The sequence below is a fragment of the Spermophilus citellus genome (genome assembly GCF_964194105.1).
Source record: "Spermophilus citellus genome assembly, chromosome: 9".
In the NCBI taxonomy this organism is placed as follows: domain Eukaryota; kingdom Metazoa; phylum Chordata; class Mammalia; order Rodentia; family Sciuridae; genus Spermophilus; species Spermophilus citellus.
Genome location: NC_138191.1, coordinates 10118094 through 10136296, shown reverse-complemented (window position 1 = coordinate 10136296; position 18203 = coordinate 10118094). Strand labels below are relative to the sequence as shown.

The 18203-nt window shown below is 38.2% G+C and overlaps 2 protein-coding genes across 2 annotated transcripts in view; one reads left to right on the top strand and one right to left on the bottom strand.

The window, feature by feature from the left end:
* The window catches only part of LOC308655784 (interferon-activable protein 203-like), a 441182-nt gene that overhangs the window by 159680 nt on the left and 263299 nt on the right, over positions 1–18203 (bottom strand). The window lies entirely within an intron of this gene.
* OR6N1 (olfactory receptor family 6 subfamily N member 1) lies at positions 2393–3561 on the top strand (the record flags this gene model as incomplete). The annotated part of the gene is made up of 2 exons (XM_081306073.1): positions 2393–2489; positions 2605–3561. The coding sequence occupies exon 2, from the start codon at positions 2623–2625 to the stop codon at positions 3559–3561; it is 939 nt and encodes a 312-aa protein (XP_081162199.1). The 5' UTR covers positions 2393–2489; positions 2605–2622.

The following is an 18203-nucleotide window of genomic DNA, read 5'->3' as shown; positions in this document are numbered from 1 at the left end:
CCCACACAAACCTCTCCACCTCCCCAATCCTCCTGCTCTTGAGGCTGATTGGCTGGGTCGCGTGGGCGGAGCCAAAGAAGTCCCCCAATGAGCAGCTCCGTGGAGGAGCCAATCAGCTAGATGTTGCGGGGGGGGGGGGGGGGCTGTGAGCCAATCATCAGCTGGCAGTCTGAAGGGCAGGGAAACAGCCCAATGAACATCACCGCAGAGGAGCCAATCAGCTAGATGTTGCTGGGGCTGCTGTGAGCCAATCATCAGCCGGCAGCTGGAAGTTTGCTGGGGCCCCTTTGGCTGCGGCTCTCAACATGGGAAGGCAGTTCTGCTGGTGATGTGCTAAATAGGAAAGAAATGCTCTTTTGTTCATTTCTATTATGATCAATTTGCACGTACGGTCCTGTATGTAAGTTAATTTTTACGAGTTTGCTGGGGCCCCTTTGGCTGTGGCTCTCAACAGAGTTTAAGGAGAAAAAAGAACATACACTGACCTTTGTTAACTGTAAGGTTAAAAAGATAGAGCATTAGAAGGGAGACCAATAAAGTCAATAAAGAGGGAAGAAGAAGGGGCAGGAAATGGAGTTAGTGATCAAATGATGTTATGAACATGTATGAATTGGTCATAATGAATCCTATTATATGTCATGCACCAATAAAATCTATAAAAAATAGGATGAAGAGGAAGAATTAACAAAAAAGGAGAAGGGATGATTAGTAATGTGGGAAGAAACCAAAAGTGCAGTCCCCAGGAATGACGTGAAGACCGGGTATCAAGAGGCTCAAGGACAGATCAACTTTGTCCAAGACTATTCATGGCCCGTTGCACTCAAGAATGAAGAGTGAACAATGAATTTAGCAGATTTTAGGTAACTGGTGTCTATGAGGAGGGACATTTTGATGGAGTGGTACTAGTATAAGTCTAATTAGAATGTGTTTCGGAAGAAACTGCAAGAGAGAGATTAGAGGCGATGAGTACAGGCAACTTGTGGAGGGTTTTTTTCCTGGGATAGAGGAAGAACTGCAGCACTGGCTGTGACTTCAAAGGAAATTAAGAGAAAGAAGGTAAGGACTTGTTTGTTTTGTTGTTGTTGTATTTAATGAGAGTAATAGCATATTTCTATATTGATGGGATGTTTCAGTAAAGTTCTCCCTAGCAATTGGTTGTTTCTCTGTTTTTCTCTATTTAGTTTTCTTTGTACAACATTGCAACTCTCGTAAATAACAACACATTATAGTTTTGCAAAATGCTAAGAGAATCAATGTTAAATGTTCTCAACACAAAAATGGTAACTATGTATGGTAATGCATATGTTAATTAGGTAGCTGTAGTCATTCTTCAATATATAAATAGTCCAAAATTATGATAAGTAAGGTAGTGATCATATAATGTTGTGAATAATAAATAGACACAAATTTGTGTGTCAATTAAAAATAACAATAAAAAAATTGAAAAAAAAAATAGGAATAGTGGTTTCTTAGCATCAGATGCCATATTTTATTTATTGAATCTGTATTCTAAGTTTAACATCAAGACAATGTTCAATAGGTTTTTTATTCCATTGACATCAATATAGTAGGTTATAAATATTTTTCATTTTCAAATCAAAGGGTGTTTGAAGTTGGTGGAGGTGAAAAGCAATAAGAAGGATTGAGAAAGAAACCAGATTGTTTTTTAATTACTTATTTAGTTATTTATTATTTTGTACTGCGTGTTGAACCCAGAGGGGCTCTACCACTGAGCTACATCTCCAGTGCTTTTTATTTTTTTCAGATAGGGTCTTGCTAAGTTGCTCAGACTAACCTTGAACTCGTGATCCTCTCTGTCAGCCTCTATACACTTGTATCACCTCTGCACCCCACCCCTTGCAGGAAGTGCTTACTTTAGAGTAGCCATGCAGAGAGATTCACCTCCTTTCTGGACCTCTTGTATTTACTCAAACTCCCTTAGTCTCAACTGGGATTTTCACTAGTGTCCAAAAGAGGTCTAAAATTCTGACCTACACGTTCCTAAAAGATGATGTTAGATCTGAGTTTCCATGACAAAGTGAGAGATAGAAGGGGATACAAGTATTGACTCTTCAGTAGTCAAGAAAGTTCAAGAAGAAAGTAAGTTGGAATCAGAAATCAGAGCATGTAATTTATATTATGTATCCTTGGTCTAAATATGTTAGCAATATTTTATCATTATGAGTGATGATTTATACCTTAGATAAGGAATAGACAAGGTGAATAGACAAGTAATATGAATAGAGAAGTAATAGGAAAATAATTTAAATGGTAATGTGTACTTCAGATAAGGACTACTGAAATTTCTAAAACCTATGCTGATTTCATTAAACAAAACAGTTTGGTCATAGGATGAACTATGGGGACAGCATTGGGCTGTGTCATTCACAAAAGGCATTTTAAGTCTAATTATAAAGATGGATTCTCTGGAAGGAGGTTGGTGGCTGGATGACTAGGGAGCCATGGAATGGAAATGCTGGATTCTCAAGGTATTTACTCGGGGGGCTTTACTCTGGGGGTGGGAAAAGAGTACTTTCTGGGTGACCTTGCTAAGACTTCTATGGCTTAAGTTTCTTCTTCATCCTTACATATTTCACATTATAGGGACATGAATGGTGAACAATGGGCACTGGAAACTGGAGCCAGGTCACAGAATTCATCATCCTGGGCTTCCCTAATCTCCAGGGTGTACAGACTTACCTCTTTTCCTTGTTGCTTGTCATTTACCTCATTACTATACTGGGAAACCTGCTGATATTCTTGGTGGTCTACCTGGACTCCCGGCTCCACACACCCATGTACCGTTTTGTCAGTGTACTCTCCTTTCTGGAGCTGAGCTATACAGCTTCCACTATCCCCAAGATGCTGGCAAACTTGCTCAGTGAGAAGAAGACCATTTCATTCTCCGGATGCCTCCTACAGATCTATTTCTTTCATTCCCTTGGAGCTACTGAGTGCTACCTCCTGACAGCTATGGCTTATGATAGGTACTTGGCCATATGCAAGCCCCTCCACTATCCTACCCTCATGACCCAAACACTGTGCACCAAGGTTGCTCTTGGCTGTTGGTTGGGAGGCTTGGCTGGGCCAGTGGCCGAGATTTCCCTGGTTTCTCGCCTCCCTTTCTGTGGCCCCAATCACATTCAACATATCTTTTGTGATTTTCCTCCTGTGCTGAGTTTGGCTTGCACTGACACATCTATCAATGTCCTGGTGGATTTTGTTATAAACTCCTGCAAGATCCTGGCCACCTTTCTGCTGATCCTCAGCTCCTATGTACAGATCATCTGCACTGTGCTCAGGATTCCCTCAGCTGCTGGTAAGAGGAAGGCCTTCTCCACATGTGCCTCGCACCTCACCGTGGTCCTCATCTTCTATGGGAGCATCCTCTTCATGTATGTGCGGCTGAAGAAGAGCTACTCGTTGGACTATGACAGGGCTCTGGCGGTGGTCTACTCAGTGATTACCCCTTTCCTCAACCCCTTCATCTATAGCTTACGCAACAAGGAGATCAAGGAGGCCATGAAGAGGCAGATGAGGAGAGTAGGGAACTTGAGGTGAATAAAGAAGTTGGAGAAGATCAAAGCTGGTGTTAATGATTTGGATCCAAGAAAGTCTCCTGAAAAACTAAGTTGTTAGCATTGCACCAATGTTCAAAGGTGAAAAGATTGGATTATGAGAGTTGTAATCTAATCAGTGGATTAATTCATTTAATGGATTAATAATCTGAATGGACTACTGGGTGGCAACTGTAGGCAGGTGGGGTGTAGCTCAAGGAAGTAGGTCACTGGGGACATGTTTTGGGCAACTATATCTTGTCCCTGGCTTTTTTCTTTGCTTCCTGATTGCCGTGAGCTGAATAGCTTTTCTTTGCCACTCTGTTCCACCAGGACGTGTTGCTTTATCTCAGGCACAGAGGTATGGTGGTGCATGACCATGGACTGAGCCCCTGATAAACTTTTCCTCCTCCAAGTTGTTCCTGTTAGATATTTTGATCACAGCTACAAAAAGATGACTAACACAGCTAGAGATGAGAATGTGGTGACCGTAGGGTGTTATCAGCAGATGAAAATGTGAAATTGGACATTCCTTGCTTTTCTTTTTTTAGGGTACTGGGGATTGAACTCAGGGGCACTTGACCACTGAACCCTATTTTGTATTTTATTAGAGATAGGGTCTCATAGAGTTGCTTTAGTGCCTCACTAAATTGCTGAGGCTGGTTTTGAACTCACAATCCTCCTGCCTCAGCCTGCTGAGTCACTGGGATTACTAGAGTGTGCCACTGCACCTGGCTACCATTCCTTGCTTTTCTATTTGGGAGAATGAGCTGGAAAAGATCTGCCTGGTTTTCTGCATTACAATCACCATTATGCTATCTACTGGAACCACATTCAACACACTTTATCTAAAAAGTGTGTCTGAAATGATACACTGTCTGAACAAGATGTAATGCAGTAATTTTCAAAGCTCAAATGTTTGTGAACCATATTTATAATTTTTGTCAAATTTTTGTCCATATATATGTATGTATATAATTTGAATTCATATTCAAATATATAATATATAGTCAAATTATTTAATTTAATAAAATATATTTAAATATATAATGTATATTAAATTTACTTGATTTTATATAACTATGTATAATATTCAAATACATAATAGGTAAGATTGGCTTGATTTAATATAATTAGATATTGTATATTCAAATTTATAATATATCAATTTCTTTTTATTTATTTTTTAAATATTTATTTTTTAGTTGGGCATAATATCTTTATTTCACATATTTATTTTTATGTGGTGCTGAGGATCTAACCCAGGGTCCTGCACGTGAGAGGAGAATGCTCTACCTGGGGCACAACCCCAGCCCCAATATACATATATTTAAATTGATATGATTTAATATAAATTCATTTGGTCATGTCCTAAACAATATTTGTTAAATAAAATTTAGAGCAAAAATAAATGAGTATTCACATACCACTTTAAATGATTTCATACAGAAAACATACTAAAACATGTTTTTTTGAAATCACAGATAGATATATGTGATGAGTTTAGATCCTAGTTCATTTAGTCACTTTTCAATTAATTGAAATCTAGAAGGTAAATCAACCTGAGGCTTAATTTCATAATTTGATAGTAATTTTCTTTCTAGGTTGCTTTACAATCAATAGTAAAATCTGTCAACAACAGTGCCCGGCATATGGCTCTTAATAAAAAACAAACAAAAATCTTCCTTATTTTTCTTTCTTTTATTCTGCCCAGGCCTCTTATCTTTTTCTGAGTCTCAGAAAAATATCCAGTAAAATATAAATAAACAAAAATACTCCCAGGTACTATTTCTGCCAGGGAAGAATTAAACAAGCCAGAGAGAATGCTTGTGAGAGGGGTATTACTCTGTCCTAATCTGTTCTGGTGAATTGAATGTGTCATTCTTAGTGGTCCTAATATCTATGCACCCGATAAAGCATGAAAGTGTAGGAGTTGAAACAGTGGCAGAAATTAAGTTTACTCTTTACACGGGATCACATTTTTATTTAACTTTATGCTTATCATTTCCAATAATATGTAAAAAAAAAACCCTAAAATTTAGCACATAGGAATCTGGGGATTTAATTATTCACTAGTATTAAGGACAGTTTGTGCATGGGAATATTATTTGTGAGCAGAGGATCATAACTGGGCTATAAGAAGACTTCCAGTTCTATTGATCTTTTAATGAGATCTCCAAATAATTTTATTTCTGCTGCCTTAAAGATATCCATCCATCCATTCTTCTTTTCTTTCAACATGTGTATTTAGATTCACTGTTTTTCAGATACAGTGGTAAGCCCTAAACAATGCGATGAGCAAAAGAAATACTCTGTAGCTCCTGCCCTTAGGGTACCTTAAAATAGTCGAGGATGTAGACTTTGAAATGACAATTGATGATTAGTTCTGCTTAATTATCTATTATAGTTGTGGTAACTGATAATAAGATAAGCATGCATTCTCTTCTTGAGTATATTACATTTATTCTGAAAACTGGATAAGTCGGTTAGTCATTTATGAAAGCAAACGTAGCAATTATTACGTCTATTTTACCAAGTTGGAAACGTGGGCCTAGATGGTTGGCACAACCTGCGAAAACCAGGGAGCAAGGCAAGGACCGGGACTCCCAAGAAGGGAGCAGAGAATTTATCCCCCTACGCTCTTTAAACAGTATAGAGAAGGAAAGGAAAAAGGGAAAGAGATGGAAGTAACAGAAAGATGATAGATTATGGCTCTGGAAACAAACAGGTAGTGGCAGCCAGGTTGTGGATTCCTGAGGAGCTGCAAAAGCAGGTGAGAAAAGTTAGTGTTACCTCCAAGAAAGTGAAAGACAACACACAGAATGGGAGGAAACATTTGCAAACATCTAATAAGGGACTAAGTCCAGTACACACACACACACACACACACACACACACACACACATACATATATACACATACATACATATACATACTGGACTGACACTCTCTCTCTCTCTCTCTCTCTCTCTCTCTCTCTATATATATATATATATATATATATATATATATATATATATATATATATAAAGCTTTCTTAGACTCAGTAATAAAATGTCAAATGTCAAATAGCCCATTACATATAGACAATTACAATAGACATATAGACAATTACATATAGACAATCTGAACAGATATTTATTTCAAGAAAATATTCATGGGCAAAAAGTGGAAAGTATTTTCTCTAAGATCTGGACCAAGATAAGGATGCCCCCCCCCACACATCCCTCTTAACTCAACATAGTACTGGGAGTCCTAAGCAGAGCATTAGGCAAGAGAAAGAAATAAAGGAGGAAGTCAGACTGTCCCTGTTTGCAGATGGCATGATCTCCTATAGAGAAAAATCTAAAGATTCCACAAAAAACTTGTTAGAACTGATAAATTTATTAAAGTTGTAAGATACAAAACTAACGTGTAAGAATTAAGTGATCCTATCCAACAAAAAGAAGCTGTAAAACAAACCAAGAAAGCAAATCTATTTATAATAGTTACAAAAACAAAACAAAAACAAACAAAAAACCTTGAAAATAACTTAGCCAAGATATTGAAATATCTCTACAATGTGAACTAAAACAATGAAGAAAGAAACTGAAGAGGACCTCGAAGTGGAAAGATGATCTGTGTTCCTGGGTTGGTCGAATTAATGTTAAAATGTTCACCCAACACAAAGCAATCTACATATTTAATGCATTCCCTACCAAAATACAATTGGCATTCTTTGCAGAAATTTAAAAAATGTAAATTTCATATGTTACTACAATAGACCCTGAATAGCCAAAACAACTCAGAGCAAAACAAAACAAAGCTTGAGGTATTATGATGCCTGACTTCACAACATACTTTAAAGCTATAATAACCCAAAACACACAAGAATAGACATATAGACCATGGAACAGAATAAAGAAGCCAGAGATAAAGCCATATATATTTGCAGCCAAATGATTTGACAAAGGTACCAAGAACATACATTGGAGAAAGAACTGTCTATTCAGTAGATGGTGATGGGAAAGCTAGATATCTATATGCAGAATGAAACTAGAGCCGTCTCTTTAATCATATTGTGCCGCAGTCTTGGCTGGGCACAGAATCACGAGCCACTCGAGCAGGAACAAAACTTTATTTTGAAAAAGCCGCCAACACTCTCAGCGCCAGCAAGCAAAAAAACTGGTCCTCCCACGCGGGCGTCTAACCGGAACCGCCGTCTCCCGGAACCCGGGGTCCCCGGACCTCCCCCGGAATTTCCTCCTACTATCCTTCCCCAACCAATGGGAACTCTCCATGAGTCCCCGTAACATGAGTCCAGTAGTAGGCCAAGGTGAACAGCAGGAGCCCAATTTGCATATGAATGTAAATCTTAGCATAATAATACCTCAGTGGCTAGCTGGCTTTACAACCAAAGGTGCCATACATCATATATTTTGCTTGTGGCTCCTAGCATCTGCCCCCTTCTGTTTAATTAAGTAACAAGCAATGTGGCTAGGGACCGTGCCTGGTAGGTTGTCCAATTTAACATATGGTTCTTACCCGTCATGGGAGAACTGACCTTTAGGCGTCAGCTTCCTGTCTTAGGTTGAATCCACTGTAATCAGAGCAACCCGTCGCTGACTACCGGTCCAGCATTCAGCCATGCTTGTGGATAGGCCTATGCACCAGTGGGGGGGTGAGGTTCTTGCCTCACCTCTGTTGGCCCCCAAATTTTGCCTTGGTGCCAGTGGGGGGGTAAGGTTCTTTGCCTCACCTCTGTTGGCCCCCAAATTTTAGACCATCACTAGTAGAAGGGAGGAGGATACAGAAATGCCACGACACCAAGCCAATTGATGGCTCCTTGGAAAAATTGCGTCACTGGTGACACCATCAGCAAAGATATGCCAGTATTACCACAATAAACATGGGGTGAGCTGGCAAGGAAATTGCATCACTGGTGACACCATCAGCAAAGATATGCCAGCAGTACCACAATTTGGTGCACCAGATGATATTTCACAATGTATGTAACTGATATATAGTCCAGGCAAGTTCTGCAAGCAGTTCAAATTGGAGGAGTCTATCAATATGTCCATTTTCTCCCAAAGTAAATCAAGTCCTTGATAGCATTACTTGTTGAGTTATATTCATTGATGCATCAGTTTATACAGTATACTGTGATTGCTATCATAGAAGCTGTAGTTTGGTTTTATCTCAGTCTTCACCGGCACTGGGATGGAGATGGAAATTCTGGCAATGATGTTAAAGAGACATTATCCTGAACAGAATTATTAAATATAATGAAAAGGAAAGGTGAAAATAAACAAACAGATCTGTTAAACTCCTTTAAAAACAATCCTTAACAGCTGTTTACCAAATTTAAATTAGCAAACAAACAGATCTGTTAACCATCTTTAAAAACAATCATTAACAGCTGTTTACCTAATTTAAATTAAACTATATAAATCACGTGAATAAAGAAAAAATTCGGATCCATTTTTTCATGAGCGCTCCTCATATAAGAAATATGGACATACACACATACAGACATACAACACAAAACAGAAGTGTGCACACAACATACAACACATAAGACAATAGTAAATAAAGGCCTTGTAACTATACCTAGGTGAAATCTCCATTGCAATGTTTAAAAACTCCACAGTCAAAAAATAAAACACAGTCAAAAAATAAAACTGATCAGAAAACATTAACCTAGGTTTGTATGAGCTCAAAAATAAAATAGAACTTTATGATGTGGAAAAATGCAATAATAAAATAGATATTGAAAAAAAACACCTTGGTTAATCACTGTCGCAGATGTAAGAATAGCCAAGCTGGAGCTTTGGATGTCAGCTGTTATGGATTTGAGTCAAATCATCTTCTTTTTCTGTAGAAATTGTTTTAGTTAATCTCTCTGGAATCCAAATCGGTTGCTGTTCATCCTGTGGGAAAACACAGACAGCGCCCCGATTCCAGACTATCACTGGATCCGGGCCTTTCCATTGTCCTGTTAGAATATCTTTCCAAAGTACCTTAGGCTTATGTACATTTTTGGGGTACAAATGTCTTTCCGCAGCACTAAGTCCCGATGAATCTAAATTTAAAAAGTTTAGAGTAAAAAGGGTTATTTTAAGTTTATCTTTGGGGGATATATACCCCTTTCCAATTCCCTCCTTTTGTTTTAATAAGTACATTTTAATAGTTTGATGAGCTCTTTCAACTATGCCTTGTCCTTGTGGATTGTATGGAATTCCTGTTATGTGAGTAATACCAAATGATGAGCAAAATTGTTTAAAAGAGGTGGAAGTATAACCAGGACCGTTGTCCGTTTTTAACTGTTTTGGAACGCCCACAGTGGCAAAATTTTGTAAGCAATGAGCTATAACATCTTTAGTTTTTTCTCCGGCATGAAGGGAGCCCATCAAAAATCCGGAAGAGGTATCAACTGTAACATGTAAATATTTTAATTTTCCAAATTCTGGCAAGTGTGTGACGTCCATCTGCCAAATATGGTTAGGTATCAGTCCTCTAGGATTGACTCCAAGATTAACTTGTGGTAAAAATGTCACACAATTTTGACATTGTTTTATTATATGTCTGGCTTGTTCTTTAGTTATTTTAAAACGCTTTTGTAAAGTATTAGCATTGACATGGAACCTTTTATGAAAATTTATAGCTTCTTCTATTGTGGAGAAAATATGTATGTCATGTGTAGATTTATCTGCTAGTTCATTGCCCATACTAAGGGCTCCAGGCAATCCTGTATGTGCCCTGATATGACCTATGAAGAATGGATCTTTTCGGTCCCAGATTAGACTTTGTATAGTGGAAAACAAAGAGAAAACAGTAGAAGAAGGTGAGATCCTACCAGCATCTTCAAGGGATACTATAGCATTAACTACATACTGACTATCAGAAAATAAATTAAATACAGAATCTTTAAACATCATAAAAGCTTGTAATACTGCATTAAGCTCTACCTTTTGAGCTGATTGTTTGGGTACTAAAAATGTAAAAGTTTGATCAGGAGTAACTACTGCTGCTGTACCATTGTTTGACCCATCAGTGAATATATTTGGAGCATTTATGATAGGGGTTTTTCTTGTCATTTTTGGAAAAACTACAGGATGCTTAGACCAAAAAGACAACAAAGGATTAGATGGTAAGTGATTATCAAATGAAACACTAGTTTTACACATGATTATTGCCCAAGTATTTAACTCATTAGCTAACTCATCAATTTGATCCATAGTATATGGAGTGATAATTTTATTGGGAGAAATCCCAAACACTCCCTTAGCTGCTTTTATTCCTTTGAGTATTAATTGTCCTACAGCCTCAGGATATCTAGTAAGAATAGTGTTAGGAGAATAAGATAAATGTATCCACAATAATGGACCTTCCTGCCAAAATACTCCTGTAGGAATATTTTTTGTTGGTAGTACAATAAATAATAAAGGCAAACTTATATCAATTCTATCCAAATGCATATTTTCCATATACGTTTCAATGATTTTTAATGTTTTTCTTGCTTCAGGCGTTAACATGCGGGGTGAATTTGGATCTGATGGACCTTTTAGAATATCAAATAAAGGTCCTAACTCTCCTGTTGGTATGCCTAGATAAGGCCTTACCCAATTTATGTCTCCCAATAATTTTTGAAAGTCATTAAGTGATTTGAGTTGATCTACTCGTATTTGAATTTTTGGTGTACAGACCATGGTTGAGGATAATAGAACTCCTAAATAATTAATTGGAAGATTTAATTGTACTTTATCTATTGCTATCTCTAGATTATAATTTTTCAATAAGTTTGTAAGTGTGGCATAACATTCTAGCAATGTGTTTTTATCTTTATGTGCCAATAACACATCATCCATATAGTGAAATATTTGTAGTTCAGGATTTTGGTTTCTAAGTGGCTGGATTGCTTTATTAACATAAATTTGACACATAGTTGGGCTGTTAGCCATCCCTTGAGGGAGTACTTTCCATTCATATCTCTGATCAGGACCTTCATGATTCAGTGCAGGGATAGTAAATGCAAAATGTGGACTATCCTCGGGATGAATTGGAATTGAAAAGAAACAATCTTTAATATCTATAGCTAAAACATACCAGGTTTTTGGTAAAGCAGACAATTGAGGAATCCCTGATTGAGCAGGTCCCATAATAACCATCTCATTATTAATGGCTCTTAAATCTTGTAATAATCTCCATTTACCAGATTTCTTTTTAATGACAAAAATGGGAGTATTATGGGGGGATACGGAAGGTTGTATATGTCCTTCCGCTAATTGTTGTCTGACCAAGTCATGGGCTACTTGTATCTTTTCTTTAGTCAGGGGCCACTGAGGAACCCACACTGGTCTTTCTGATTTCCAAGTAATTTTGATTGTCTCAGTGGCCCTTTCTGAAAACCCAATTCATGTCTATTTATTTCTTGATCTATTTGAATAGGTGCTGTCATACCTTGTTCTTGTTCTCTTAATCTTTTTTCTTTCCTAAAGCCTTGTTTAGCCCTAGTAGTGGGCACGTTAGGATTGATGTTATTTGTTAATGTCAATCCTAATTGATCTAGGACATCTCGTCCCCATAAATTTACAGGAAGATGATCCAATACATAGGGCTGTATAGTTCCTTCACATCCTTCAGGATCCCTCCAATCTAATACCATAGCACTTCTATGGGGATTTGTTGCCACTCCTAGGCCTCGAAGCGTTTGAGTGGCTTGTTGTAATGGCCAATGTTCTGGCCATTCTTGACGAGATATTATGCTGAGGTCAGCACCTGTGTCCAGCAGCCCATTAAAGTCATGTTCTTGAATATTTAATTTTAGCATTGGGCGAGAATCTAAATTTAAAGACAGCATAGCCCAATCTACACCTGTGGAGCCTAATCCCTTGGAACCTCTTTCTACATTACAACTGGAAAATTTATCATGCAGGCTGGGTATTATTAATAACTGTGCTATTCTATCTCCTGGTGAAATTACTGATATACCTCTTGGAGAACTAGCTATAATTTTTATTTCACCCTCATAATCGGGATCAATTACCCCAGGACTTATCATAAGTCCTTTTAGTGTAGAAGAACTGCGTCCCAATAATAAGCCTACTGTTCCCTGGGGAAGAGGTCCTTTTACTCCTGTGGGAATGATTTGAATTCCCATCTCTGGGGTTAGTACTGCTCTGGCAGAGGCGCAGATGTCCAGCCCTGCGCTCCCTCTAGTTTGTCTGATGAGGGATTTAATGGATAATGCGTCCTGGGCACTACCTTGATGGTGCTGTTGGGTTCCTCCATTGCCCCATATATTTGTGGTTTTGGGCCCCGGGGCATTGGGCCCTCTAGTCCGTTTTTTGGCAATGGAGCCTGATACCTTTCTTCACGATATCGTGGGTAAACACTTGGTCCTTGTCCGTTTTTTGATAACGGAATACCCTCTATGGTGGTTTGAGAACGGCATTCATTAGCCCAATGTTTCCCTCTATGGCATCGTGGGCAAATACCCGGTATTCTATTCCTTTGATATCCAGCTTTGTTAAACCCTCCTCTTACGGGGCAACTCCTTTTAAAATGTCCTGTTTGATTACAATTATAGCATGTTTTTGGCCTGGCATCTAAAGCCTGTTGTACTGCTGCTAAGACTTGCCCTTGTTCATTAATGTCTCTACATAATTTAATATATGTGTTTAAATCTTCATGTTTCCATGGTCTAATGACCTCTCTGCAGCAACGATTTGCTTGGTCATAAGCCAGTTGTTTTATAAATGGCATTACCTGTTCTGTATTACCAAATATCCTAGAGGCTGACTGAATAAGTCTATCTACAAATTCAGCGTAAGGTTCATTAGTTCCTTGTATTACCTTAGATAATTGACCTTGTAAGTCTCCATGCCCCTGTAAAGTTTTCCATGCCCTAACTGCATCTACAGCAATTTGTGCGTATACGCCAGGGTCATATTCAATTTGCTGTCTCTGACCCTCATATGGTCCCTTTCCCAATAGCATGTCCATATTTCTTTGAGGATAACCAGCTTCTGCATTTCGCCTAGCTGTCTCCATGCAAAATTCCTCATTGGCAACCTTCCATAACAAATATTGTCCTCCGTTTAGCACAGATCGACACATGTTAGCCCAATCTGCTGGTGTCATGTCCAAGTTGGTAACAGATTCGACCATGCTTATTGTGAAGGGAGCTTGCGGCCCATAGGTCGTTACAGCCTCCTTTAATTGCTTTATTGTTTTGAAATCTAAAGCACGGTGAATTCGTTGCCCTCCTGCCTGCTCAAGTACAGGGCATGCTAATCTTTGGGGTCCTGCCTCAGAATTCCGTCCATCAACTACGGGAGTTGAGGGCCGCTCAGCGGTAGATGGAGCTGTTGGTTGAGTTACGCCCTCTGGTGATAGAACGGAGTTAGTAGCAACCTCCTGTTGTAATTCTCCACCTGATGGCTGCTTTTCCTCTAAGCTTGCTTTTTTTAAATTCTCCTCTGTCTGACTAGCTTGAGAGACCTTCTCTTTTGCTTGACCTAGCGTTTTTTCTACCATAGTCTGGACCTCTAACAATTTACTTAGCAGTTTTTCGGTTTGTTTTTTACTGGATTCTAATCTACTATAAAGGTAACGTAACCCAATAAGATAGGATAAAACAAAGCCGAAACAGAATGAAACAAAAACGGAACAGACAATGGTTGTATCAATTTTCTCTTTCTCAGGGCCGAATAACTTCAAACCTTGAGCCAACCATTTTTCCCAGTTCGCCTGAGAAAATTCTAGGGCTAGGGAGCTTGAAATAAAAACGAAATAAATCAAAACAAGAACACATTGTTTTTCTAAATGTTCACCCATTCTATCGCCTTCCCTCAGGGGCGAGCAGTTTTACTCACCTCTAAGTTTCAGGCGTTCCCCGTCCGGGCCGCCAAATGCCGCAGTCTTGGCTGGGCACAGAATCACGAGCCACTCGAGCAGGAACAAAACTTTATTTTGAAAAAGCCGCCAACACTCTCAGCGCCAGCAAGCAAAAAAACCGGTCCTCCCACGCGGGCGTCTAACCGGAACCGCCGTCTCCCGGAACCCGGGGTCCCCGGACCTCCCCCGGAATTTCCTCCTACTATCCTTCCCCAACCAATGGGAACTCTCCATGAGTCCCCGTAACATGAGTCCAGTAGTAGGCCAAGGTGAACAGCAGGAGCCCAATTTGCATATGAATGTAAATCTTAGCATAATAATACCTCAGTGGCTAGCTGGCTTTACAACCAAAGGTGCCATACATCATATATTTTGCTTGTGGCTCCTAGCAATATTGAAACACCAATTCATCATCATATTAAAACATCCATTCAAAATAAATAAAAGACTTAAATGCAAGACCTGAAACTATGAGACTACTAGAAGAAACAGAGGGCAGAGACACCTCAGGACATTGACATATGTAAGGATTTATTGACATTTTAAATTATTGTATTTCAAATTTAAAAACATGTGCACCACAGAAAACAAGATATCAACCCAGTTAGAATGGCTATTATCAAAAAGCAAAAAAAAAAAAAAAAAAAAAAAAAACTTAGCAATAGCTGAAAATGTAGAGGAATGAGAACTGTTACACACTGTCACTGTAGAATGTAAATGAGTCTAGTCATTATGGAAATCAGTATGGAGGTTCCATTAAATACTAAAAATAGGAATTATGTATGATCCAGCAATCCTAGTACTGGGAATATATTCAAAAGAAAGGAAATCCTTATCTTTCCCTATATTTAAATTTGAAAAAAAACTGCACTCCCATGTTTATTGCAGCAATATTCAAAAGAGGTAATACAAACAATCACTAGAGGTGTTCATCTATGGATAAATAGATAATGTGGTTGGCATATATGTGTGTATATGTACATATGTATGTATCACCTCATAAATATATGCAATTCTTATACATCAGTTAGAAATAAAAATAGAAAAGAGGGCTGGGGATATAGCTCAGCTGGTAGAGCGCTTGCCTTGCATGCACGAGCCCCCCAGGGGTTCAATCCCTAGCGCTCCCCCTCCCTACAAAAAGAAAAGAATATATGCAAATAGCCAATATGCACACAAAAAATGCTGGGCATAATTTATCAGAGAAATACAAGTCAAAACAACAATGAAATAACACTACACATCCACTAGAATAGCTGGAATAAAAAGGCCAAATCACCACATATACTATTGAGGATATAGAAAATTAGACCCCTCACCTACTGCTAGTACATGCAAGGTGGTAGAGCCACTTTGAAAATCATCTGCAAGTTCCTCAGAATATTAAATATAGAGTTATCAAATGATCCAGAAATTCTACCTTAGGTATGTGCCTAAAAAATGAAAATATATATCCACACAAAAGCTTATACATGAATGTTTATAGCATCGTTATTTACAGAAGTGCAACCCAATTGTCCATCAAGGCAGGATCAGATAAGCAAACTATGTTTATTCATTAATAAATGAATTGAAGAAGATAAAAATATAAAATGATGTGTTTATATACATACATATTTATGCATACATATTTGTTAATTTATATTTACATATATATAAATATATAGCAGAACCTGGCAATGGGAATATGTGTGCCATAATAAACTATGGTCCAGTTCTTTTTATTTTTTATTTTTTTGAGATAAGGTCTCAGTTGCTTAGAGTCTTATGAAATTGCTGAGGCTGGTCTCCAACTTGTTATACTCCTGCCTCATCCTGCAGAATTTCTAGGATTACAGGTATGCACCATCATACCTAGTAAGAAAGAATTAATATTGCTAAATGTTCATATTACCCAATTTGATCTACAAATTCCATGTAAATCCTATAAAAATCCCAGTGGTATTGTTCACAAAAACAGAAAAATCCCTCTTAAAATTTGTATAGACCATGAAAGATGCTGAATAGCCAAAGTAATCTTGAACACAAAGCTGGAAACATCACACTGCCCAATTTCAAAATATACTACAAACCTATTATAATTCATATAGCATAGTAGTGACATATCATGTGGAAAATTATGTCGAAAAGCAGACATGTCAATCAATGGGACAGATTGGGTAAGCTATAAATCCACACACTCATGGTTAGCTGATCTTTGATAAGGGATCAAAAGCACACAAGAAATAGGGCTGGGAAAACTGGATTTACATATGCAGAAAAGTGAAATTGCTTCCTTATATTGCCCTATATTAAAAAAAAATCCAGCCAAAATGAAGCAAAGATAAAACCTGTAGATGAATGAAAACATTGGGGAAAATCTCCATGATGCAGTAAAGAGACATTCTACAGAATGGGAGAGAACATTTGCAAACCATGCATCTTTACTGTCATCGTACATTGACATCAAAGTCTGTACCTTTTCTCTCTGTTTCCTTTGCTCTCGTGGGTATTAACTCAGCTTACTCCCTGGAAGCCCAGTCTGTCAGTCAGCTCTTCTACTAACCAAGAGGACAGCTTAGATATAGATAACTTGCAAAATGCTATGCAGAATATCTTGACATTGAGGAGGTTAAAGAAACCTTAATCCTGCTATCTGTGACTCTTACTTCAGTGATAAATGAACAAACTGAAAAAAAAAATTAACAGCAAGGAAAAAAAATAAGTCATATCAAAATAAGGCCTGATATTGGTTCTGACATCAGTACAAAAATATTTTGAAGATTGCCATATTAAGACCAAGGTGGAGAAGTAGTGGGCAAAGTGTTCAAAATAAATATTTTTGAGTTGTAGCCCCTAACATTTATGGAAATCCTTGTGGAAAGAATCAATGTTCAGCCAGGTGTGGTGGTGCACACCTATAATCCCAAGCACTGGAGAGGCTGAGACAGGAAAATCACAAGTGTGAGGATCGTCTGGGTAATTTAGTGAGACCCTGTCTCAAAACAGGAAAAAGTGCTGAGAATGTAACTCAGTAGTAAAGCACTCCTGGGTTCAACCCCTAATACCAAAAAGAAGGGAAGTGGTGTGGGGAAGAAAGAAAGAAAAAAAAGAAGGAGGAGTGGGAGAGAGAGCAGGGGAGGGGGAGGAAAGGGAAGGAAGGAGGAGGAAGAAGAGGAGGGGGTGGAAAGGAGGAAGAGAGGAGAGGGTAAAGACAGGAGGGGAGAGGAGAGGAGAGAGAAAAACTATAGAATGGGAGATAATATTTATGAACCATACATCTTTACTGACATTGTATATTGACCCCTTTATCTCTGTTTTCTATGCTTCCATAGCTTTTGAGAGAGAAGGGAGCACAGGAAGGGGCTCGAATTAAAAGAATTGAAAACAATCTATAAGGACCCTTCCATCTCACCATCAGGAAGACAGTGAATTTGATGGACAATGATATTCTTATGAATAGCAATAATGATTTATTAATTCTGATGCCTCCAAAGGCTAAGACTGCTCATCTGAGACCTTCCACATGAATTTTCTACACTTGAGAGACTGACTGGTGGAGAGTTAGTATATTAATATATGCTGAAGACTGGAGGAGTGAGATTCTTCTTGTCATTTTAGTTATTAATTAGTAGTCATCACATTTACTCATTGAAGACCATATTTCCTTTGGAACTCTTGTTAGATTTAGTGATCAGAATGCAAGTTTTGTGGAATAGATACAAGATCATAGTCAGTAATTACCTAGCTCTGGGACCAGACATAGTTGAGTTTCTGTCCTGAATTCCT